This window comes from Helicoverpa armigera, chromosome 21, assembly GCF_030705265.1.
Source record: "Helicoverpa armigera isolate CAAS_96S chromosome 21, ASM3070526v1, whole genome shotgun sequence".
In the NCBI taxonomy this organism is placed as follows: Eukaryota; Metazoa; Arthropoda; class Insecta; order Lepidoptera; family Noctuidae; genus Helicoverpa; species Helicoverpa armigera.
Genome location: NC_087140.1, coordinates 6,996,329 through 7,020,783, shown reverse-complemented (window position 1 = coordinate 7,020,783; position 24,455 = coordinate 6,996,329). Strand labels below are relative to the sequence as shown.

General features: G+C 37.1%; 1 protein-coding gene across 9 annotated transcripts; it reads right to left on the bottom strand.

Annotated features, from left to right (window-relative positions):
* Nucleotides 1-10: 10 nt before the first annotated feature.
* LOC110373612 (protein polybromo-1) lies at nucleotides 11-24,455 on the bottom strand. 9 transcript variants are annotated; one of them, XM_064040015.1, is made up of 35 exons: nucleotides 24,119-24,455; nucleotides 23,702-23,851; nucleotides 23,119-23,290; nucleotides 22,554-22,684; nucleotides 22,009-22,263; nucleotides 21,348-21,527; nucleotides 20,964-21,066; nucleotides 20,535-20,763; nucleotides 18,686-18,801; nucleotides 18,004-18,248; nucleotides 17,157-17,439; nucleotides 16,539-16,803; nucleotides 16,054-16,077; nucleotides 15,437-15,535; nucleotides 15,041-15,202; nucleotides 14,489-14,695; nucleotides 13,761-13,940; nucleotides 13,153-13,301; nucleotides 12,562-12,680; nucleotides 11,947-12,060; nucleotides 11,231-11,397; nucleotides 10,694-10,760; nucleotides 9,299-9,422; nucleotides 8,743-8,876; nucleotides 8,141-8,263; nucleotides 7,627-7,750; nucleotides 7,017-7,202; nucleotides 6,326-6,352; nucleotides 4,262-4,296; nucleotides 3,152-3,254; nucleotides 2,559-2,600; nucleotides 1,984-2,167; nucleotides 1,646-1,722; nucleotides 1,133-1,304; nucleotides 11-718 (listed from the first exon to the last, which is right to left on the bottom strand). In XM_064040015.1, exons 1-35 carry the CDS (start codon nucleotides 24,245-24,247, stop codon nucleotides 424-426), a joined length of 5,172 nt encoding a protein of 1,723 aa, XP_063896085.1. In that variant the 5' UTR covers nucleotides 24,248-24,455; the 3' UTR covers nucleotides 11-423. The 9 variants fall into 9 exon arrangements, with proteins under 9 accessions (XP_063896085.1, XP_063896078.1, XP_063896080.1 ...); XM_064040008.1 differs by lacking the exon at nucleotides 4,262-4,296 and adding an exon at nucleotides 4,104-4,243; XM_064040010.1 differs by lacking the exon at nucleotides 4,262-4,296 and adding an exon at nucleotides 4,104-4,243 and having other exon boundaries at nucleotides 20,535-20,751.

The following is a 24,455-nucleotide window of genomic DNA, read 5'->3' as shown; positions in this document are numbered from 1 at the left end:
TTTTTTATATTTTTATTATAAAACGGGTCACAGATCTCTTATCCTCTAGAATGTACCACGTTTGATTTACACAATAAATTCTCTTACATAATAGAAACTCTAAGAAATAAAGTACATATATTTAAAAAAAAAACATTGTCACTTAAGGCTAAACAATAGTCGATAAAACTTCATGATACGTGATTTAAGCTTTGTTGAAATCTGTATACATTTAATTCTTGTTGATAATACTACTATAAGCTGTCATAGCTATTGCAAAAAGTATGTTAATGTATAAACAAGACCTACTTTTTTTTGCTTTACAATCTAAATATTTTAGTGTCAGTACTTCATGTGTACCTAAGTCATGATTTTAAGTAATTTCATTTCCACTTCAATGATTGGATTATGGTATTCAATGCTCAATTATTACTATTTGATCATTCAAACATTATGCCCATACACCACCTTAGAAAGATACAGAGCATCTTTCATCATGAAATCTCTTAAAGAGCAAAGTCCTTTAAGAATTTTGGAGTTCTGGTCCATTTTCTGTATGTCAGTTTCTGAGAGGCTCTTGTCTTGGGCCAGATAGCCGTTGATAGCTTCTTCAGTCATCCAGTGGGCTGGAACTTTGTGCATGTTGAACTGAGCTGGGTCTGGGTTGATTGGCATAGGTGTAAGAGATTTCTCCCAAGGAGTTATGTATTTCTGTTCAGAGTGGAGACCCTCGATGTATCTGTGGATGGAATATATGGCGTTAGATGTGGGGAATCTGGATTAGATCGAGGTGGCCTGGTCTTGGCCTTATAGTTTGAAATCGTTTATTTTTTATAATTTCTTTGTTAGTTTTATATTAATTGTATGAGCTCAACACGACCTCTCTGTAAGAAGAGGTGACATTATGAACATGGATATAAAGAGATAGCCACAAGATTGTTGGTCACACAAGAGTGATCTCTTTCTGCTACGAATAGTAGCCTCAATTGCGCATAGGGGGCATGTTTGAGAGTAAATTAGGAACAAAGGTATAGACGGATAGGATTATCTGCTGACATCAAAAATTGTTATAGGTAAAAAATTATGTAAATTTTCTTCAATTTTGCAATGTGCCTTTGTTCCATACTGCGACTACATCTTATATAATATGTACCTGATGTAAGCCTCGGAGTGCGTCAGCCTCTGTGCCCGAGGCGGTGCTGCCACGAACAGCGGGTCGAGCGGCGGCCGCGAGCTCAGCGCGGGCGGCGCGGCCGACAGCGACGCCTCGCCGGAGCCCGGAGACGGCGTGTTGCGGGCCAGGGGGGACATGCCGGAGAGAGACGCTGGGGATAAAAGGAAATTGATAATTAGAAAACCGGCATAGAATAAGCTAATTCGTCATTCCATTGAGGTGAACCCAGCAATTTATTGAGGTATAACGTGGCGAAAACATGCCCGAATTGCCGGTGGTATAGCTTTCACATGTAGCAAGTGGGATATTAAATGCCTTGCTTGGATACTGAGCTGCAGAATTTCAGAAGCTAAAAAATATTCCACATATTATGTTCACTAACACGCAGGCTTAGTGTTGTGACGACCAATTTATTTTACTTTTTATAAGATATAGAATATGGATATAATAAATTGTTTTTTATAATTTTGAAATGTGTGTAGGTATACATACCTCCTGGCGACATAACTCCACTGCGTACGTTAGTAGTCAACGGTTTAGGCGGCTTCTTTGTTGACGGTACGAAGTTTCTGCGAAAATAGACACATTGGCAATGTTTAAACGTAGAACCGAATAGAAAAATAGAGGACCCAAACAAAAAATAATTCTGGTAGGCTCTGATTTTTTGGGGAATACCTGTATAGGTCAGTGGGTAACGCCTGTCCAATGCATGAGGCCAAGTATTCGTTCAAAAGCTTTAGGGGTAACAGAGGGCATCGAACCCCTTTCTTAACCTAATTAAAATCACCTAGAAGTACATAGTCAAAACAAAATGATTTTACGACACTTACCTAGACCTCTCATGAACAGCCATGAGCCTCCCATTGCCCTTATTGACATGCAAGTCCCTGACATGTCTCAACAAGCGCGGCAGGTTCGGGAACGGTGCCTGTCCTTTCCTCACTCTCGCGCAGTTCCTCCACACGCAGGGGTACTCGTTGAGAGTGCCCCGGTAGTGCTGTTGTACGTGACCCGCTGCCGACGCGCATGTTGAGTGAAACGGAACGTTAGATTTGTTTGTATGGGAGTTTGGCGGGGAAAATGATAAATTAGTAGAAATTAGCTTGGCATGCTGAATTATTAAATTGATTCTTGAATTCTGGAGAAAGATTCAGGTTGAATCTTTCTGTAACAGATAATCTAACATTACTTTGTGTCTTTGGATACTTTTTAAAAGTATTTTGAAGGATCTAGTAATGTGTTGATGTTAATTTTCTTTTTGCATGAAAAGATGAGATTATTTTGTTTTAAATACCTAATCATTCTACATGAAAAATAGAGAACCTATTTACATCTAAATTATCTATTGTTTTTATCAAGTAAAGTCATCTTTCCATACAAAATTATTAATATCTACGTTACTTACGTTCTAGCTTGGGTTTCTTGGTCTCGATATATGTACCGATCACTAGCAGCGTTAAAAAACATTACAAAACGGTTAGGAATGAACATTTATTAATTTATGTTAGGTACTAGCAATTTAGCAAGATTGTGGTGTGTCTGTAAATTAACCATCAGTTATTTTTAGTATATTTGTGCTTAACAAAAATGAGAATGAAGGTTAGTTTATGAAAGGTTATATACAAACAGCAAAACTAAGATGAAATATTTTTTGACACATTAGTTTTAGTGTAAATACCCCTTTTATAATACATATTATATATTGTTTAAACTTGTGAGTAAATAACTCTGCATGTATATATTTTTTATGTAAATAAATTAATATTAGTCTTCCAAGGTATCCTCTGGATTGAATCCAAATTCAATAAAAAAATACTAGTTAGTTAGTGTTCCAATAAAAACAAAAATCGATCTACACCAAAAAGGTTCACATCCCTTTCTAGAACAATCCCACTACTTAAAACCTTATTTCCCTTCAAGATCACAGACACACACACAAAACCATCCACATTACTAGAACATTCGACCAGCTAGCTAGAACATAGCTAAGACACTTACTGTTGCCTCCATCACCAATGCAGTGCTCCATGCAATCCGCCAGGTCTTCGAACTGGTAGTCGCAGGTATCCCACGCACATTCATACGTGTTCTCCATTGGCGTCTGTGAAAATATTCGTTGTATGAAAATGTGCTAGTGGTTTCCTGGCATGAGATGGTAGAAATGATATCAATTTTCAGTGATCGGTTTCATGCAAATGTGTGTGATAAAATGTAGCTTAAATCTGAGGTATCTCGTCATTTTTCAATGATTTATTTTGTGATGCTAATATAGAAGATCTAATCAACTAAGTATTTGTCCCCAAAAGATATTCAAAATTTTGAAAAATATTTTAAGAGACTATCCTCCCCACTCAGAGACACTTAATGGTTACTTAAGCCATTCCTTACTGAAGGATTTGTATGACATTCCGTCACTAAGGAGTGACTTAAGTAATCATTAAATGTCTCTGAGTGGGGAGGTATTTCTTCAAATTAATTTTAGAAGTATTGTCAGAATTATGGTAAACAACATTCCCCTCCAAATAATGGCATAATGCCCAAATATTACCTTTCAAAAGTATTCAGAAATATTGTTGGCCGATATTTTGCCACTAAAATTCTATCTTCCTATTAATAACCACGGAGCAAAGTTAATTAATGTTTAAACTTCTGTAAATTAATGAACCTCTGTAAACGTATACTTATTTCTTTATTGTACTTTTGATCCGTGATTAGTAATAAGACTTTTGGCCAGTTTCACCGGTTACTGATACTCACTCATAACCTATAAAGAACTTATCTCACATATAAACTACACCTTTTGTTAGCAATATCTGGCATACATTATAAGCAGCCTTTACAGCATTAACTACCAGATTCAACTGACATTTTATCGGTAACCAATGAAACTCGCCATATGTATGGTTACCTGACCTCCCACGAACTTAACACCAAAAATCTAAGAACTAACATGTTGCGCCAACTCCCGCATCTCCTCAGCGAGTTTAGCAGCCGTCTCCTCATTGCACCTGGCGGCTCGTTCCTCCCAGCTCTGCTTAGTGGAGGCGGGCAGCGATCGCCACTCGTTGCCGACGATGCGCGATATCTCGCCTACACAGACATACGTACCTTCGTGTTACCGCGGCACAACTTGCGCGAGCCGTCTGCTCCGTGACAGCGTGACAACAAACAATTCGATTGAAGGGCTTTGCTAGCTTGCTGGTTATGGTTGTGTTTTGTTGAGGTTCTAGAATACTCTAGACTGTCTTTTGTTTGGCGATCTAGAATATTGTAGATACACTAACGCGTCAGGCAAAAGTTCACCGACAATACAAACGGTCGTTTCCCTTGAAACAACTGTTTACTTTGAAAACTAATTTTATTTTGCTGTGCTCTAAAGGGTCTATAATTGTACTTATCTCTCAATCATTTTGTAACACATACGCTATACATTATGGAATCCAAATAAATAATATGAAATCGAACGTGAAAAATCATAGTAAACAGTGGTTTAACCTTTTGAACGCCAATGTCGGCTATAGCCGACATGAGCAAGCGTGCCCTGTGCGCCAACGACGGCTATACTCGACAAAAAACAGGTCGCAGAAAAATACAAAATAAACCTATTAAATCATTACTTTTAGGTATTTTTTAGTAGATATTTAAAATTAAGATTTTCGGGCTTGGCGTACAGGGCAAGGGAATACCGATATGGCGTGGCGGTGAAAAGGTTAAAGAAAGCTGACGTTCAAGTTGTCAGTGAATTCGGGCCCTAGTCTAATAACGTCGGATTATCGGCTGTTCCTAATATTCTATCTATCTATGTATGGTCTTCTTATTAGAGACTTTGACATTACTTGTATGGGGCCAATGTCAAAATTATATCTCTGATAAGCGAATCAACTCAAAGATAGAATATTGGGAGCGGCGTTTAGGGTGTTACCAGACCAATCGATCAACAGTCATTGCTATGAATTGATGGTAGAGTAGATCTGCCGGGGCTGCGGGTTGTTCGAAAGAGATACCGCGGCCCTGGCACATGAAAGGCCTATGACGGAACACGACGGTGTTTAGTCAGTAAGAGTCTGACACTCCCTCACCGCTGCTAACCCACAGCGGGAGGGGGCATTTGATGATTTTTGACGTCGTTAAAAAAAAAAATGGTAGAGTAGATTGGTCGATGTTATCAATGTGGTAGAAAGAATAGATGAATCCATTCTACCATCGCTTTATGGCATATTAACAGTTAATCGATAACTCCAGTAAAACCTTAAGGCGCGCTTTTGTAACTATTCGCTAAAAACATTTATTTAAAACATCATACTGTCATTTCTTTTTTGGAATTAACAGTAAACTGAGTTTCATAAACAGCCGTGCAGTCGGACTTTATAATTACGGCTACCAGCTATTTTTACTTCAAAGCCAAAGATACCTACAAATAAACTAACAATTATTTGTACCAAATTGGATTGGCCCTAGTATTACCAGTTCATATTTCTGCTAAATTTCCACATGCATAGCATGCATGCACTAAATAACTAAGATCTTTAACTATGTATTTATTTGTCATTCAGCCAAATACACCTAGACTAATAACCTTTATATTTTGGTATTTTATTTTCTAATAAATAATTATTTTCTTCATACACAACCATAACAGCTTATGTAATAGACATACAGACAACTAAGCTTTGCGTGCATATTGATCACGGAAGGAAATATGAGCAGAGATGCCATAAGGCAGGTATAGTTATCGGCACGGATATTGAGCTCTCGGCGGAGGAGTGGGGATCGCTTTGCCTACTGTACACATAAGGAAATAAACTAATAAATCGCTTCTGCGCAGGTGAAGGTCAGGGCTCAATATCCCTGCCGATGATTATAGGTCAGGCGCCTTCTTGTAGGTCAAATAACGTACGGTAGGTGTGATTAGTTACTAGAACTAACTTCCTTGTAACAACAAGTTGAGTCTGTCAAAGTTCTTCATTCATAAATGAATGGTTTAAAAAGAAATGGGTGGGTTCCAAACAAGGCATGTAAACGCGGAGCTAGTAAACCTCTTCGTCCCCCAAACACCTGCATTTTAGCGAGTTACTTTCTTAAGAGATTTTGCGTTATGACATCTCCGCTAGTCATTTAGTTCTCCATGATATCGATAAAGCGATCTATTTGAGTAGAGGAATCAATACCTACCCGATTTCATAGCTTTATCCTTGCTAGCTAGATTTACATATAGGTGGCGTTAGGATCTTTGAAATAAGAATGTTATAAAGCTTGTTACAGGTTATGAAAATAGTGTAAATTAATATTTAAATAGTTTTAAGATGTAGTAGCGATAGGAAAAAATAATTAATGCCTATATAAAGTTGATTTTAAATTATAGTGCTTCAAGGATGACAGTTATCAAACACAAAGTATGTCATTAGAATATAGCTAATAGTTTAATTGCATTATATTTGATGTCGCTATAATTTCAAGATGAAGTATTTTAGTAATTATATCATTCGTGATATCTTTACAATCTCTGTGGAGGTAATAGTGTAATAATATCTGAACGTTTGTGAAGGAATTTTCTAGCTTAGCTTACTGATTTTTACTGGCTAATACACAACCCCGATGTATGCCTGATAGTTGGCCATAACATACAAATGATGATCTATTTTCTGTTTCTTCAAAATGACATTAAATTTTGCTATATATTTTTTTGTTAAATACGATAATTTTTCTTCTCCGTGTGAGAGGAGGCCTGTGCCGAGCAATGGGGGCGATAAATAGGCTGTAACTAACTAACGATAATTTTTTGTAGCTATTAGACCAACTTCAGATTCCCCAATATAAAGTAAAATACCACACATTATAAAAGGCACCCAAGACAAACACTTACCGAAAGAAGACTCGGGGTTATTGGCCACGATAGCTCTTCTAACCTCACTGGAGTATAGTATGTATCCGGTGACAATCTTCTGTTTGTTGGCGTCCTTCTTCTTCTTGCTGCTAGCGGGGGTGGCGCTGGTTCGCTCTTGTGTGGGGGTGGCGGTCATTGTGGGGTTGTACGGGTTGCTGTTGCCTCCTGGGGGTTAATATTGTTGTTAAATGTAAATGTTCATAGTGTTAATCACAGTGAGAGGACAGATGGTGCTTTTCTAGAACAAGTAATAGATGGTGTTTCATCTCATAGGTGTAAAAATTCGTTCCATGAAACAATCAAAGGCCCTCTTTATTTTTAGGTCTGTAGCATATTCACTAATAAACTAAAAACTACATGTCAAATTATATTCTGGCTGATTTTTCGAGTTGAATATGTATTTCTATCGTAGAGAATCAGTTCTTCTACAGATAAAATCGTGCTGTAGGGTAGTTTGTTTCAACATTTCGTCATCCCAGCTAGAATACAAAGTGTCGAAAACGGCTGTTTATGTTGACAAGATAAGACTAGATTTTATCTATGGTACGCTATTGCTACGCAGTCATATTTTTATTATAAAAATACATACCAATAGACAGCGGTGTTGCAGGTGATGCAAGCGACGAGTCGTCGAGAGAATTCTCTAGAATCATCTCGACGTCCTGACTGCCTATAGTGGTGTTTATCAGGTTCGTGAACTGGGGCTTGCTGTCCTGTAACGATAAAATTCATGATATAAGCATTAGTCAAAGAGTAACAAAGGGCATGCAAGAGATTCAGCACTCTTCGTCAAAAATTCTAGTAGATTCTCATTTTTATCGCATTAAATGGATAAAAAATTGGGTGATGAGATCAGGAAAATTTTCACCTAGGACCTGTTTCTCTGACGACTGACGCCGATCTTTATGTTATTTTGCTCATTAAAGATACCATTTTGACATCAGCCCCCTACAAACTACTAGACAGAATATTGGGGACAGCTTTGATGGCACCCCGACTCGAATGACGCCTAAGGTTAGTTTGTAGTGTTTTTCTTTATAAACCACCCAGCAATATTAGTCCCTGAAACCTCAAAACGTTTCTAAAACTGCTATGTAACTTACCATGGAGTCCATGGAGTTGCTGTGAGGGTTGAACTGCTTCTGCGTGAAGGCGCTGGACGTGGACTGCACCTCCTGAGCCGTCGCCAGCGCTGGGGGGCCTAGAGGCTTCGGGAAGAAGTAGATCTGGAAACGAAATTGGGATTTATAGATTATAGAAAAAAAAAAACTTATAATGTACCACTTTTTTTTCAATCTCACTTTTTCTGTAACAATATTATAAGAATGTTTTTTGCAAAATTTTTTAGATCATTATATAGAGGCTGAAGTAGCCTATAATGTATATGTAGCAAGGAGTATCGAATAAAAAAACAAGAAAAACTGTTGATGATGACTTATGAATTGATAAATCTTGTAGCAACATTCAAAATAGGGTGATGAAAGTCAATCACGCACGAGCGATCGTCCAATGTATTAAAAACTAAATGTACCTATGCTATTAACATATATTGCCAAAAATTTTGATCAATATTTAGGCGGCTCGAACCGCACGAGACGCTGCACATAAACCATTTTCAGCCTCGAGCGTCGAGGTGCATAAAAAATTAGAACTCCCATGCACAAAATTTACTCCCAGTCGCCATAAACTTTGTCACTCAATATACCTCATCAATAGTAACGTCCTTGGTATGTTCAAACTTGCGCAGTCCCGCCTTCAGTTTCCGAGCGACGCGGTTAGACTCGTCGTACACTGATTCGCATACATAGATGTCGTTCTCTGCTATTTCTGTAGGACGACCTGAGGAAGAAATGAAAAAAAGATTGTAGAATTGTTGACGGTATTTTCTTATATGAATTGTCGAATTTAATCGATTTTGCTTACTAATTGTTTTTAAATATGTATTGTTTCTGACGCGCTTTCCGAAAAAATAAATGTTTAATGGGACACTCTTGGATAATTTCCTCCTTTAGAATGATATGAAAAGAAATCTTTATCAGTAACGAAGAAAATCCTACAACTATTTAATTAAATGCAAAAGTTTTAAGAATGTAGGTTCAATATATGTGAGTAAGTTAAATACCCTTTTTCAATAAAACTACAGAATGAATTTTGTTCAAACTTTTCAGTAATACAGCTTATACCATCAGAATAACTGTATAATAACAAGGCTATCTAGCGGAAGCTACTATAGTATAATAAAAATATATATATATACTCACATTTAAGATAATCATCATAATCCAAGACGGCACACTTGCCGACAATCCCCACTAACGGACTGGTATCATGCATCGTCGTTAGAAGCACCTCTTGCTTGTAGAATGGCTGGAAGTCAAACATACTCTTCAGTTAATGATGAATTATTTAGTTATTAAGGTTAATGTAGTTTATAGGCCGGCGCATATTTGGCGAAGCGGAGCGAAGAGCTTTTGTCGGTGTATATCGACTTATATTATCTGCTTAACTTTGTAACGGAACGTTACATGATTTGTAATGCTAGTCTTTGTTTGTGCGCGGGTTAGGAACGCGCGGAATGAACGGAACGAAGGGTTTTGATCGATGCAGCGGCGGGCGTGAGCGCAGCGCCGATTGACATTCGCTCGCTGGTCGCTTCTAGACTGGTGTGTGCGTTGACCTCCTACCAAATTCCGTCGTGGCAAGCGCCCTAGCAGACACGGCCGTTTAATTTTGAAAATTAATTTTATTAAATCAAGTGATTCAGTATATTTGTTGTGTGGAAATCCCGAATTAGGGTTTTTCCACCCAGCTATAAGACGCCAGCAGCAGCAGCCTCGTGTTCGGTTTGTTACGAGCCGAGGTGTCGCCGTCGCGAGAGCTTCGTGCAGCACCGTGTGCACGTCAGCACCGTCTCCATCCCTGTGACGTCACCGTACAGCACCGCAGTACATCTCGGCCTACTTCCATCTCCGGCCAGCGGCGTGATTTCGCCGCCACTACAGGGGAGTACCTATCCCTGCAGAAGTGACTTCAGACAAAGTTATACTCACGACCCACAAATCAAATCTTTGTGTGCCTCCGGCTGTGGTTTTTTATACATTATACATTTTTTTTTAAAAGGTACACACCCGTTTTTTTATTTCTATCACCTCGTAGGTGGGAATCAAACGGGTGGAGGTTACAACTTTTATATCCCACGGAGGAAGGAAAGATGATCGGAGATACCATAAGGCAGGTAACGTACGGAAGTACAAGACTTTTGGGTTCCTTGAGACATCTTTCAAAGATTGGTATAGATCGATTGGTTATATGGTTTAAAAAATGGTCGGGTTCGGGAAGGCGTATATAAGAGCGGAGCTAGTAACGTTCTCGTCCCCCGAACACCCGAATTGTTGTAACGTTATTTTCTTAGATTTTCCCTTATGATATCTCCACTCGTCATTTTATTCTCCATGATTTGCGCTCTATCAGAGATGTACAAATGACTAGATACAATTAAACATGCCTGCCAAATCACAGACACATATTCCAATTGATTTTTGACTCTATAGCCCTACAAACAATGTCTATAATACTATAACAGTAACAAAAGCTGTTCGCTACGCTTCGCTACTATTGCGCCGGCCGCGTGAGTGCACACATTAGTTGAATCTAACCTTGTTTATTATGTTCGCCACCTCCGAGGGGAAGATCAGGAACGGACCGCGGAAGTAGCATTTGTTGCTGAAACAAAAAAAAATAGTAAGTAATGTCATTTTTTGACTAGATGTGGTTGAGGTGAGGAATGGAGGCTGTTTGCCTTTATTGGATTATTCTCTTTTTATTTATGTTCTAGCTGTTTTCCGGCAGTGTCGCGTCCCGGGGAAATTTTATTTATCCCACACCCAGATAAAATATAGTGTAATTCCCAAATCCCACTAGGGACAGTGTAACTTCCCAACAGTTAGATCATTGTACAGTTGTTTCGGAGCCTTCAGAATAAAAATTACAACGAAAACATAATTTCTATTTGTAATATTAGTACAGATAATTTGGGAGACACCATTAAAACAGACCAGACTGTCAATTCTTTCATTTTCAGACAAATCTGTTTTCAAATGGGTACGCAATCGGTTTATTGCTTGACTGCATTTAGTAAGCTATCGCTGTCCCTATAAATTTCTTCAAAGTTACATTATTTCTAAAGTACTGACTCGCCAGTCTCCCAGATGGTGTCGACTTGAGCGATCATCTGCTTGCCGCCGTCGGTCACCACGTACACGTAGTCGCCAGTCTTTATGACGCCTGAGCACACTGTGTTGTATTGTTCGTAGTACGTGTTCTCGTCGTCTGTGCCCAGAGGATTGTACATTATCACGTCCTGTGAAAATAAAGACATAAAATAAATATGAAAAAATAATGATTGTTACCGGAAAGTTGTGTTAATACTATATTGTGCTACGACTAATATGGCTTATGGCTCATAATAAAATGAAAGCAATTTTTATCAGGATGCGAGAAGTACTTCGCTGTTCTCCATTTGCAATATATTTGTTACCTCCACAAAAAAGCAAAGATTTTATATGCTCAGAGATTTAACATTTCCGACAAAAGCGGCGATCGGCATTACTTAAAATATTCTACAGTAAAGATGCGAGTTATTTCCATACACTACATTAATACTTACACTAGAATTCTGGACCGATCCGGTTAAGAAAGTGACCAAAACAAAACGATTAATTACTTCATCATACAATACGAATTCTTAGACAAGATAAATATTTCTTGCACATCAAAAAGCTTTACTTGTCCGAAGTTAGCTACAAGTAGCAACTTCCAGATAATTAAATGTATGACCAAAATGCTGCAGCTTATGTGCAAGGCATCATTTCTAACTTCAGAGAAGCAAACTTATGTGACGGGAACTTACCGGTCTTTCCTTCTCGTGAACATTTTCCAACACTTCGAGTTCTGCTAACTCGTCCTTATGCTTCTCGACACGTTCACGGAACACTGACACGGTTCTGTTAGGCTCCAATGGTACCTAGAAAATTAGTATAAAATTATCAAACTATTATAATAAGGGTGAAAGTTTGAGAGTGTTTCAGTGCGTGCATCTCATCATCTTATTTCGTTACTCGCAAACGGCGATTTTGATGAAATTTAACATAAACTTATACAACCAGTATTACATGTATATAGGCTTCTTTTTATTATTATTATTCTATTCCAATATTTTAAGTGGGTTTTCGCGGTTTTAGGCAGTCACTTCTTGTAAAGCACTGGTACTCAGCTGAATCCGGTTAGACTGGAAGCCAACCCCAACATAATTGGGAAAAAGGCTCGGAGGATGATGATGATGATTTTAAGTGGGTTTTCTGTTGTTGTTTTTACCCCCAAAGGCTTCGAAACTACTGGACCGATTTGAAAAATTCACTTTTTACGTTACGTTTACATAAACAGTGTTTTTTTTGTGGAAGTACTTTTAAAAGACAAGACTGAAACCTCAAAAATTAGCTAATATTGTATAAATTATATAGCATACCTCTCTCGGTATAAGAGTGGCTTCCTTCTCCACGCCGTCCCACACCTTGATCTTCTTGAACCAGCGCATCTTAGTGTTGTAGCGGCTCTCGCACACATAAACGTCCTTGTCGGCGAAACCTGTACAAGAATATAGAAAATTTTTGTTATATGCATTTAGATATAGTCTACAACACATTGTAGCATTTCAATCCTTACTAATATCAATGAGTAACTGGGAAAGTAACCCTGTCTTTCACGCCAAAACTGATGAACTGACTAAATTTAACTTTGTATACAGGCCTGAGAAACAAGATGGTTAGTTTTTGTCCGGGTGCAGGAAATATATTCTTCAGGATGCTGGGGGAAGGGCTTATTTACCAAAAAATGCTTACCAAATTACAAATATGTGCGTCTAAATTGGTCAAAACTCTTGAAATATATATATATAACCAAGCAGATTTTTTTATTATACATTGATATCTAATATCCACAAAGTCGAGTCTTAATAGCAAAATAACATTCAATATTTTTGTAACACCATATAAAACTAATATCTAACTAACATTACTCTCTTTTTTCCCTATTGTCTCAATAAATATTTCTTCCTCACCTTCAGGCCTAAACTTGAAGTACTCCTTAACGTTCATGACGTAGCAATGTCCGACAACTTGGTCGAGCGGTACCACGCGACGGGACTCAGTCTTAAACACCTCTTGTTGTAGGAACTTGCGGGTACGCACGTGGTAGGTTTCTTGTGGCCTGGGGGTGGAAATTGGTGTTAGTTTGGTTGCTATGGTACCAGAGTCTGCCTATACAAAATTAACTAAGAAGGCAGACTCTTTATAAAAGCAATACAATTCTAAAAATATATAGCTCGGAGAATACTGAAACAGCAAGAGGATATCTTAGCTTAGTAATCATATATCATAAAATCATCATGTTAAGCAACGCTTGCACGATCAGTTCGTTGATGGGTAATCATCATATCATAACGAGTTTCGGAAGACAAGTTAAGTGGATCACAACCCTCATTTGAACACTTTTGGTAGAAAGTACCTAGAAAGTCTCAATAATAAATTAGTATGGACCCTAGGTTATTGGCAGTCGCTCCATGTAAAACACTACTTCTCAGCTGCATCTGGTTAGATTGGAAACCGACCGAGCTAGGCACATAACGATAGATTTTACACAAATAAAAAAATACAAATCTTCACTCACCTATAATAAGCCGTACAATACATGCAAGGAACTCCTTCATTATTGGTCCAGACTCTCTCGACTTGTACAATGTGCGGCTCCTTATGTCCCTTGTCGGGCTGCACGTACACAAAGTCGCCTTTGTTGTACGCCGTCTGAAGCGGAGCCCCGCCCGATGGGAGGGAGTCGTCTGTGCTCGATCTGAGGACAAATGTAAAACTTTAAAATGTATATACACGGTTGAGTTGAGGACCTCCTATTTGGGAAGTCAGTTAAAAACGTACTTTTTTGTAGTTAGATTAAGGGGAATTGTAATTTGTGGAAACAGGACTAAATATTAAATATGTATCACGAAACGATTGCAACTTAATAATTAATTAATTAATAATAACTAATAACTTAGGGTGAATGTGATTTGATAGGTATTTCTTTAATTTAGAAACATTGTCATGTACCGTGTCTGTCGCGCCGAAATATTACGAGTTCAAAAGTCTGGTAGATGGTGATTTATACAACCGTGCATCGGAAATCGCGTTAACGTCGATCTTGCTTTATGATCTCTCTCTGGTGGTGTCGGATTACTGTCCCCTCGGGCTATGCGAGTGAAGGAATAGTGAATAGTGCAACTGTGTCAGCACAATTGCTTATACCAAAGTGCACATGTGTCTTGCGCAGCTAGCTAACCTCCTTATACGAAAACAGCCTCCGTAGCCAACAACCAGCGTGGACGCTATATTATAGTGACTGACCTGGTCTCATCCTCTTCCTCGTTCTCCTGCAGCAGCTTGCACTGCTTGACCAGCTCCACACTGGTGGCCATGGTGTCCCGCGTGAAGGTCAGCGCGGGAGACTGCAGGGTGCCGCGGCAGAGCTGGTCTCTTTGGTCGATGTAGTAGGACTGGAGTTCCACGGAGTCTTCGAAGATCTGGCTGTCGGTACGGGAGAGGCGACGGGCTCTGAAAATAATGGTGATTGTTTTTAAATCATCATGAATACAAGATGAAAAATTATTATCACTGAAGAAAAATGTTATATAAATTTATTGTCTAATGTCAATAAAAATAGATGAATATAGTAATTTGTCATTATGTTAAACGATTTTGTTGTTGACAGAACAAACTTTTTTTTTCATATTTTACAATGGTTTTTGATTAGTGTAACAGACAATTAGCGACAACGATATTAACAAAAAGTGCAATTACAAAGACACAAACTACCCCCATTTTATGGTATCATTATCCCACAACAGTCCTCCTTATCACGATTTTTTAAAAATAAAATAACAACCAAAAAGACAATACCTTTCAAAAACAGCGAACATATCCTGCTGGAAGTGGTCCAGCCGCTTATACAAGCCCTTATCCAGGCGTCGCTTGACCAAGTCCAGTGAGATGGCTCGCACTTTCTCGCCGTTAGCCGCCTCGTCGTGCTCCGGTAACTCCGCCATGCTGTCTGAGTAGCATCTAGAAGAATTAAATCTTTGTTAGAGAATATGATGCTGAAATATAGCACTAAGTATTCCTACATATATTAAGGTGCGTGAATTGAAACGATTACTCGTGCATTGAAAAGCCTGGTCTGGCCAAACGTAAAGAAACTCATTTACGAACTCGAATGCCAATTTTCGTCATAAAAATTAAATAATAATAAGCTGGACACTAAGTTACACGTCTTTGGCAAAAAATAAATTGTCTCACCTGCCCTCCTCATCCTGATGGTTGTAGACGCTGGTGAACAGATTGAGGAGCAGCTCTTGAACTGCCGCTGGTACATCTGGCACTGCATCATCATCTTCCCTATAAAATAATTAACAATACATATTTTAGAAGATGGTATGTTATATAAGATTTACATCTAATATTGATTGTATGGATCAACGGACATCTGATTAATAAAGGTTAAGAAGCTCCTGAATTTCATCAAAGGTTTTTCCTAAATTACTTAAGCAACATTTCTGACACAGGCTAAATAATAGAGCCCTTCATGCTATTTTTGCAAGCTACAAAACTACGTACATATGAGTCCAACGCAGAAAAACAATTAAATCTTCATCTACATTGTGTTGTATTGAGATAAACAGAAGACATAATATGAAATAAAAAGAAACGATCCATTCCATATGAGTTTTTATATGCAGAGCAGGCACAAAATTTTGACGCACATGAAAAACAATGGAGTCGCAACCAAGATACCAATAGTAGGTACTAATAATTAAGCATTTTCCAAGAAAGATAAATCTTTTTTATGTTACAATATTTATACAAAGTGCGACTCCTCAGTTTTTAAAAGCTGATTCCGAATTTAAGAAACGCACCTGACGTTGACACGGCCTGAAGCTCTGCTCATCCCGATAGGTGCGTGGAAATACATTATACACAATCCCATAAGCAGTACAATAACAGTATTTCAACGACAAAAAACTTATATAATGTTACAAATGAATTAATCATTTATAGCAAAATGTTAGTAAAATATTGCAAAGAACATAACTTTATCCAAAATAATTGGAAAAATACTCCCACTCCTCTTTACTTTAAACAAAATTCACAGCAAATAACATTTCTCAAATTATCTATTTGGCATTTTGCGCAATAGTTCGTATAGATCTTATCGAGAAGCTTTGCTAATCCGAAGTTGACCACGCTAGGTTAACGTTTTTGGGCAACAAATGGCTAACTTCAAAAATTATTTTGACCCTTGAGTTTGTTTCTGTGTTTCTTCTCGCTTTTATTGAAAATTTTACGTGAAAAAGTTTTGTTTACGACCTATTTGTAAAATGGATATTATTTATCAACTCACCTCAACATCTGTTTAGTCTGCAAACAGACTCTATGCAGAATCAATGCATCCTTATATATCTGTGAATCCGGTTCATTATACTTGCAAGCATTATCGAACATTAATATAAAGTCCGAAGCGAGTTCATTGACCGAGCTGTAGACATTGTTCTTGAGTTTATGGGCGATTTTCTCCATGTCTATAGGGTTTTTGATGAGCTCGTAATAGTCTGGGTACTCGGTTTTGCTGGGTAGCTTCATGAAGATTAGGGCTAGTTGGCGGTTGGCTGTAAGAGAAATGTTAGTGGTGAGAATACTGGAGAGTGGAGATTCGTTGGCTACTCTTATACATATAGACGGATATAAGGTAATGATATAGAAAATACAAAAAGTTAGCAAAAACAATATTTTTAAATAAAACGTAGAAATTAAGATCCATAAAGGTCTCATCAAAGTGAATTTGAATATAATCGAATATCGACTTTATTTAAATATCTATAAAGTCAATAAATACTATACTAGTATGCAGTCGCTTGGAAATCCTTTAGATATATCAGTGTTGTGTTACTGGATTCTATATCCTGTGTCAATGCAAGTGAAAAATGCTCTTTATCAAAAATATTTAATTTCAAAAACCAACCTTTAGGATCCCTATAATCTCTAATCGCATCATACAAGGTCCTTAGCTTCTGTTCAAAAGGCGATAACTGCCTGGCCTTAGGGGCCGCTTTGAAAGTCTTCAAAGGAGTTTTCCTCTCAAAACTGCTGCTGTTATTAACCTCCTTGAGTTTCTCGTTCATGACGCGTTCAAGAAGGTTGGCGTCTTCGTAGATCATAGAACCTTCTTCGTTGAATTGGCGGCAATTTGAGAACATTAGACGGAAGTCGGATACCATCTCGTCTATGGAGTTGTAGCGATCATTCTGGAAGAAAGATTTTCTTCTTTAATACCGTTATTTTGTGTGTGTGTGTGTGTGTGTGTTAGTGGTAAGTAATATAAGTTTTTAAAGACCATAGTAGAAGAACTATGTATTTGGAAGTTAATAATTAAGAAGGAAACTTAGTACTAAAGCAAGTCCTTTTTAAAGCACGTGTTATAGAGTGGTTTGAGTACCTACATTGTTCTACATTACACACAATAACAACAATACAATGCGAACCTTTCTTAGAATTTACTCGAATTCTCAGTATTTCACTAATCCGAGAAATAACAATCTGGTACATTACAGAATTTGCTACCTAATTCCGCCATTGTTCTCCCAAGTTAAGGGAATTATGTATTTAGCAAGACCATGGTGCAGCGTGTTTGAATATAATTAGGTATATGGCACTCAAAACTTTTTTAGAAGTCTCCCGACACAGATTAAGGCATTTTCAAATATCCAGATAATTTTAATATGTGTTTGTATACTTGCTAAATGCTTCAAGAAAGATTCTGTAGATACTTTTAAAAACTATATATCACCGTAAAAAACACAATTTCGTACCTTAATATTAGCCTCAATAGTGATCATATCGATAGGCTTATCTATCACATTATAGTACTCCGGATACAATTTCTTGCTGGGTTTCTCCATGAACAACAACATGGGCTGTCTGCCGTCAGAACAGGTGAACTCCACCAGTTGTTTAGATATGTAGTGCAGCTTCTTCTTGAGTGGTAAGTTGGATTTTATAGGGGTGCTGGATGGGGTTGGAGTCGTAGATACAGGGGGATTTAGACGGGGCCTGCCTGTGGAATTTTAAAATAAAACTTGTAAGTATTTTCGCGTCTTTTGAAGAATATGTCTCATTTATCTTGGATATACAAAATAGCGATGGCATAAAATACCACGCATCGAACGATATTATGTGAATCGAAAAAAAATATACTTCAGAAATAGTCTGTAGGCAAACTTCAAAAATGCATTGCAACAACATTTTGCGCAAATTATACCTAGGTTTAATTTGCGCAAAATGTTGTTACATTTAAGTACATATTCAAACAAAATCAGGAAGAGTCCGTTCCAATACCTAACCAGTTTAATTTTTAATCATTATTAGGTACTTGGAAACAATGATCTAAAACCAGTAATTTATTTCGTTTTAAAGAAAGCTTACAGATCTATTACACCAGTAATTTAACAAAGTACATAAGGATAAAAATACATGTAAATGCTGTAAACTTACCCCTAGGCCTAGCTGTTTGAACTTGAGCTTGGTTCTTCACGGAAGAGAGACTCTCGTCATCACTCGACGAACTCTGTACAATGTCCAGTAACTCTTGGACACGTTGTTGCATTATCCTATGAAAATAAATAAATTGTGGGTAGACAAACAAACAAAAAAAAAACCTACGTAACTTAGATGAAAATATTCATCTGAACATAACTCTGCTTGGCATTCGGGAAAAATAGTATATCGTACAAACAGTACCTATTTTATCACACCCCAAAACGTGAATTCTGCCAAATACGTTCTGCCATCAAATTAATATTATTCGGACTTTCTGTACCTACTTAGAAACAAAATATGTATTATATTCGAAGAAAACAGAACATTCCAGAAACTTGTAAAGCTTACTACTTTTAATAGTAATAATCCGCAAGGGATTAGCAAAATATTCAAACAAAACCTTATTCTATTGTTAGCTAATTAGCGCTACCTGGTATTCACATGTGCTAAGTGAATCCTTGCTAATAAACATAAATACGAAGAACCGCCTAACTGATAAGCTTAATCCTTTCTATTGTTTTAAAATACTACCTGACTAGCATCAGTTCTCAGAAATGCGAGGAAGGGAAAACAAAAGACTCCCATGGTATAAATAGAGACGACATTCGTATTTTGAAATTATTCTGCATTTGTGATTTGGAAGCTATGCACGCGTTGTCAAATTATTGCATTTTTAAATAATGTGCTACATTTCGCGAGATAAGTGTTTACGACGACAACATAACACAAATGTATTCCCGATTAGAAGTAAAACCAGAAAACAACACGACATATTATTTAATAAAATGCGTTGTTATTACACAACAAGTGATAAAACTAGTGTGCCTACACTTCAATACAGTGAGCAAAAGAAAGTCAAGAATACAACAGTTTTGATAATGTTGTGTCACTACACAAATAGTGACCAAAATGATGTGCTTACACTTCAATACAGTGAGCAAAAGAAAGTCAAGAATACAACAGTTTTGATAATGTTCTGTCACTACACCACAAGTGACCAGAGAGGTGTGCTAACACTTCAATACAGTGAGCAAAAGAAAGTCAAGAATACAACAGTTTTGATAATGCTGCGTTATTATACCACAAGCGACAAAACCAGTGTGCCTACACTTCAATTCAATGAGCAAAAGAAAGTCAAGAATACAACAGTTTTCTTAATGTTGTGTCACTATACAACAAGTGAAAAAAGAAGTGTGAAAACACTTCAATACAGTGAGCAAAAGAAAGTCAAGAATTCAACAGTTTTGATGATGTTGTGTCACTCTACCACACGTGACAATAATTGTGTGTTTACACTTCAATACAGTGAGCAAAAGAAAGTCAAGAATACAACAGTTTTGATAATGTTGAGTCACTATAAAACAAGTGACCAAAGAAATGTGCTAACACTTCAATACAGTGAGCAAAAGAAAGTCAAGAATACAACAGTTTTCATAATGTTGTATTACTACACCACAAGTAACAATAGTGTGCTTACAATCCAATACAGTGAGCAAAAGAAAGTCAAGAATACAACAGTTTTGTTAATGTTGTGTCACTACACAAATAGTGACCAAAATGATGTGCCAACACTTCAATACAGTGGGCAAAAGAAAGTCAAGAATTCAACAGTTTTGATAATTTTGTGTCACTATACAACAAGTGACCCCAGAAGTGTGCTAACAGTTCAATACATTGAGCAAAAGAAAGTCAAGAATTCAACAGCTTTAATACTGTATGATGTTACATTATCTTTTATGTAAATCATCAATAAAATCTCAAAAATAATTACAGATTTTTTATTTTAAATGTATAAGAGACCTACCTCTGTAATTTCACAGCATCCTTGTACAATCTAGAAGATGGTACATTGTATTGTTTAGCGTTTTCGAACATAATGTTCATGTCTCCCGCTACTTCTGACAATGTACCATAGCTGCCCCTTCTTATTTTATTTTTAATCTGATTCAAAGACACCGGGTTTTTGATCTCCTTGTAGTAATCAGGGTAAGCCCTGCGAGAAGGCAGCTTCCAAAAAGGTTCTGACATAGGACCTGTAAATGAAGCGCAATTTTTTATCTAAGAATGGTTGTTTTACTAATTGCCTGTTTCACCACCTCCAAGTAAAATCCCATTTTGAATTTAGAACATTTATATTAATATCATTCCATTTTTAAATTCATAATATCTCGAGTAGTGCCTACTCAGACATTGTGAAACAGGCTTTAAGGTACTCTCAAGAGCAATTTATTACCGTTTGGTCCTAAATGATTCTTGATGGTTTCTAGAAGTTTCCATTGCGGTGAATCCTCGTTCTCATTCTTCTCTTCGTCACTGTCACCACTGTCTTCAGAATGCTTTAGAAATATAACAATATTATTTGCATGGACCTTCTTTTGTAATAATGGAATCAAAAAGAGTGAGCCAACATAACATTATAATTTTTCAGGGCAAAAGTAGATAACTTCACTTTATCAAAAAGATTTACAAATATTCTCGCCATTAGAGATTGTACAAATTAGACTTAGGATTCTTCCCAGAGTATTCCAGACTCTCTTATTCTCTTATACACTTCTCTCTTATTCTCTTATATTCTTTTACTACAATCATTTCTAAAACCCAATAAAATCATAATTACCTTAACATCCGGTTCAGTATCCGACCCCGGTGGTTCCATGATAGCCAGGGCCTTACTATTGGGCACAGGTCCAACCCTCGAGGTCCGTTTACTTCGGATACGTTCGGAAGTCTTTGCCGGTCCGCTTCGGCCGTGTTGGTCGATCTCTTGCTTGCGCATTTGTATGACCTGCAGTATAAACTGAGACATCAATGGTCGTCTACGCCGAGAGGTGAGGAGGTTTCAAGCGATGATGGTAAGTAGATGTAAGTGTGTTAAATTGTGGTTGCTTTGGAATAAGGAATCAAATATTATGAGAGAAGAGCTTTGTCCGCCTCTAATGTGGACGCCTCAACATGACCACGACTGCTTTGCCGAGAGCAAATCGACAGAGAAGATTGTGATAGTAATGAGGCAATCAAAAACAAATTCAAACTTATGGTATTAGGTACTTCAAAAATGTTAAATGGATGTCTTACACATGTTTATTTACAAACATCTGCTAACATTCTTTGTAGAAACACCATACGAGATTTAAAAAAGTGATTAAATGAGGGAAATTATAGTTATACAACTTGAAACAAATTTTTCTTTGCAAAGCATTAACTGGCAACAAAATTATCAAATCTTGATCCTTAAACTTTAAATATAATCTAAATACTTAAAATCAAATTACACCAACCTTCTTCAAGGCCTTAGCATCCTTATAAATCTGGCTGCCCGGCTCATTAAAATGGCAGGCGTTCCGAACCATTAACAAAAGATCCCGTTCCAATTCTGAAACATTGGTGTACTCCCCACCCTGTATCTTCTGGGCTATGGTCTTCAAGTCTATAGGAGAATCTATAACATTGTAGTACTCTGGGTAACGGCGCTTTGATGGTAAGAATTGGAAGGCCGGGAAAAGAGGTCGGCCATCAGTGTTGGCTGTCATTACCTGTGGGATAAATGGCATTTTTGTAGTTCTGTTTTTTAGACATATAGACATTGATGGTAACTTGGAGAAAGATAAATAGATATGAAGAGTAAGACTAAAAAATACTAGAATTAAAAAAATTGTTTAATGTTAATTTTGAGACTATTTATCTATCAAACTGAAACTAAATCAAACAAAATTTGGTTACTGATCCAAGGGGGTATCTTTGAATGGCATTGTGATCATCATTGTCCTGATCTGTCACACTGCTAGGTAAGTAAGGGCATTTCCAATGAATAAAATAAACTTACAGCATTGAACAATTCTTCAAATACATTATCCTCTTCATTATTAGTAGATGTTTCTGACAAGTCCTCTGCAACATCAGAACGTCTACTCGATGAGCCATTGCGGGACAGTTTCGGCATCTTGATATCTTCACCTAAGAAAAGCGTACATATAATTTATTTCTGAGTATGATAATGTAATTTGTTATTCTATATTAAAACATAGAAATTGTAAAAAGCATTATGTGGTTATCTATCAAGAAAGTTTAGGAAGACCAGCCAGAGATGAGCTTTCATTTACAGAAGGATGAAAAAGAAAAAAAAAACAGTTAAGTTGTACGCTTCCTATAAGGGTGAAAGGGAGGGTCTAGTAAGAAAATTATTGGATACTTTTGCTATATTAACCATTCCATTTTGCTATGGAATTTGTTACACCACTTCTTCCAAGCAATAATACACAGCAGGTAGTGAAGGGCGATTTGGAGGCTGTCTCAGGTAATTTAGATTTTGGAAAAGTCCTGCTTTTCAGTCTACTTTATGATTTTGGTTTTGATTATAGGATTTCAAAATAATTCATAAGTTTTCTCACCATTTTCAAGCGCCTGTTTAGTCTGCAAGTAGAGTTTCCACAAGTCAATAGCATCTCTGTATTCTACAGTATCTGGCTTGTAGAACGCCTTAGCATTGTTCACCAGCAGCTCTATATCTGCTGACAACTCTTCAATGTCCTCATATGTGTCAGTTTTTAGTTTTTGTTGCACCTAAAAAATATATTACATTAGTGAAATAGTTCTTATTCACATAATACACTAGGAATTTCTAGATATATTTACAACCTTTTCTTGAATATACATTACATCCATAGACACATAGATCTAATCAGAGTGCTGATTTTGAGTTTTGTAACTTTACAATTTCGATGCATATTCAAAACTCAGCAGATATAGTTGTTACATGTTTTAAGTATAACACGTTTACTGAGCCTGCCACCAACAAACGCTGATGCCAGTTATATTAAGTAAGTTAAATAAATGAATTATAATTTACATATCAAGCAAATTTACTTCCTAAAGTGAGAAGAGAAAACAACATTCAACTACTTAAAACATAACAGAGTGGAAAACAATTAAGAGGACTTTCTTAAATCAGACTTTTCAGTAAATATTACTTACTCTCAACAAATCAATGGGTTGTGAAACAACTTCGTAGTACTGTGGCTCCTGGCGTCTCTTCGGAGCCCTGATGAAGGAGTCGCAGAGCAATGTGCCATCCTCCTTCTTGTATGACCTGATTGTGTCATATAGCTGCTGGCAGATCTCACCCTGACACGGCAAATATACATATTTTTAATTATACTAACCAATGGAGAAAAATTTTAGTTTAAATAAAATGCATCTAACATGACCTAATTAAAATGAATAAAAGGTGTTCACAGATACATGTTTAACAGTTAGAATTTAATAACAACAACATAGAGCATAGCTTGCAGTTAATGTAATATTCTTAAATAAAGACATAGATCTTGTTCAAAACACGGCCAATGAACCGGTGGCGTAGTTGCAGTAAGACATCACTAAAATACTACTTACAGGGTCCAACTTCTTCCTTTTCCGTGTAGATGGAGGAGGCCCAGGGTTGCTCAACTCGATGCCATCGTCACTATCATCCAAATCGGCACCACGCGAAGCCCCGGACGAAGCACGGCGTCTTTTGCTCATTTTTGATGAATGGCTCGCTATGCGAACCTTGCTGTTTCGATTTTAAGGTGCAACATGTAGCTATTACATTCTGGTCAAACCGATTTAGTGGCCTTATATTCTTCACAATTCACAATACACAAAGCTATGAACAGAGACGATAAAACATATAATTTGCAGTATTTTGATTGATTGATTCACAAAACAAAATGAAGCCCCCAAGCAAGCG

Bases quoted from the DNA above. Each gene is read 5' to 3' on its own strand.
- LOC110373612 (XM_064040008.1), bottom strand. From the start codon at position 24,247: ATGAGCAAAAGACGCCGTGCTTCGTCCGGGGCTTCGCGTGGTGCCGAT. The intron at 16,804-17,156 runs GTTGGTTTTTGA...TTTCTCTTACAG, and splicing joins AGATTATAGGGATCCTAAAG to CCAACCGCCAACTAGCCCTA. The intron at 12,061-12,561 runs GTATGCTATATA...CTAATTTTCTAG, and splicing joins CCACTCTTATACCGAGAGAG to GTACCATTGGAGCCTAACAG.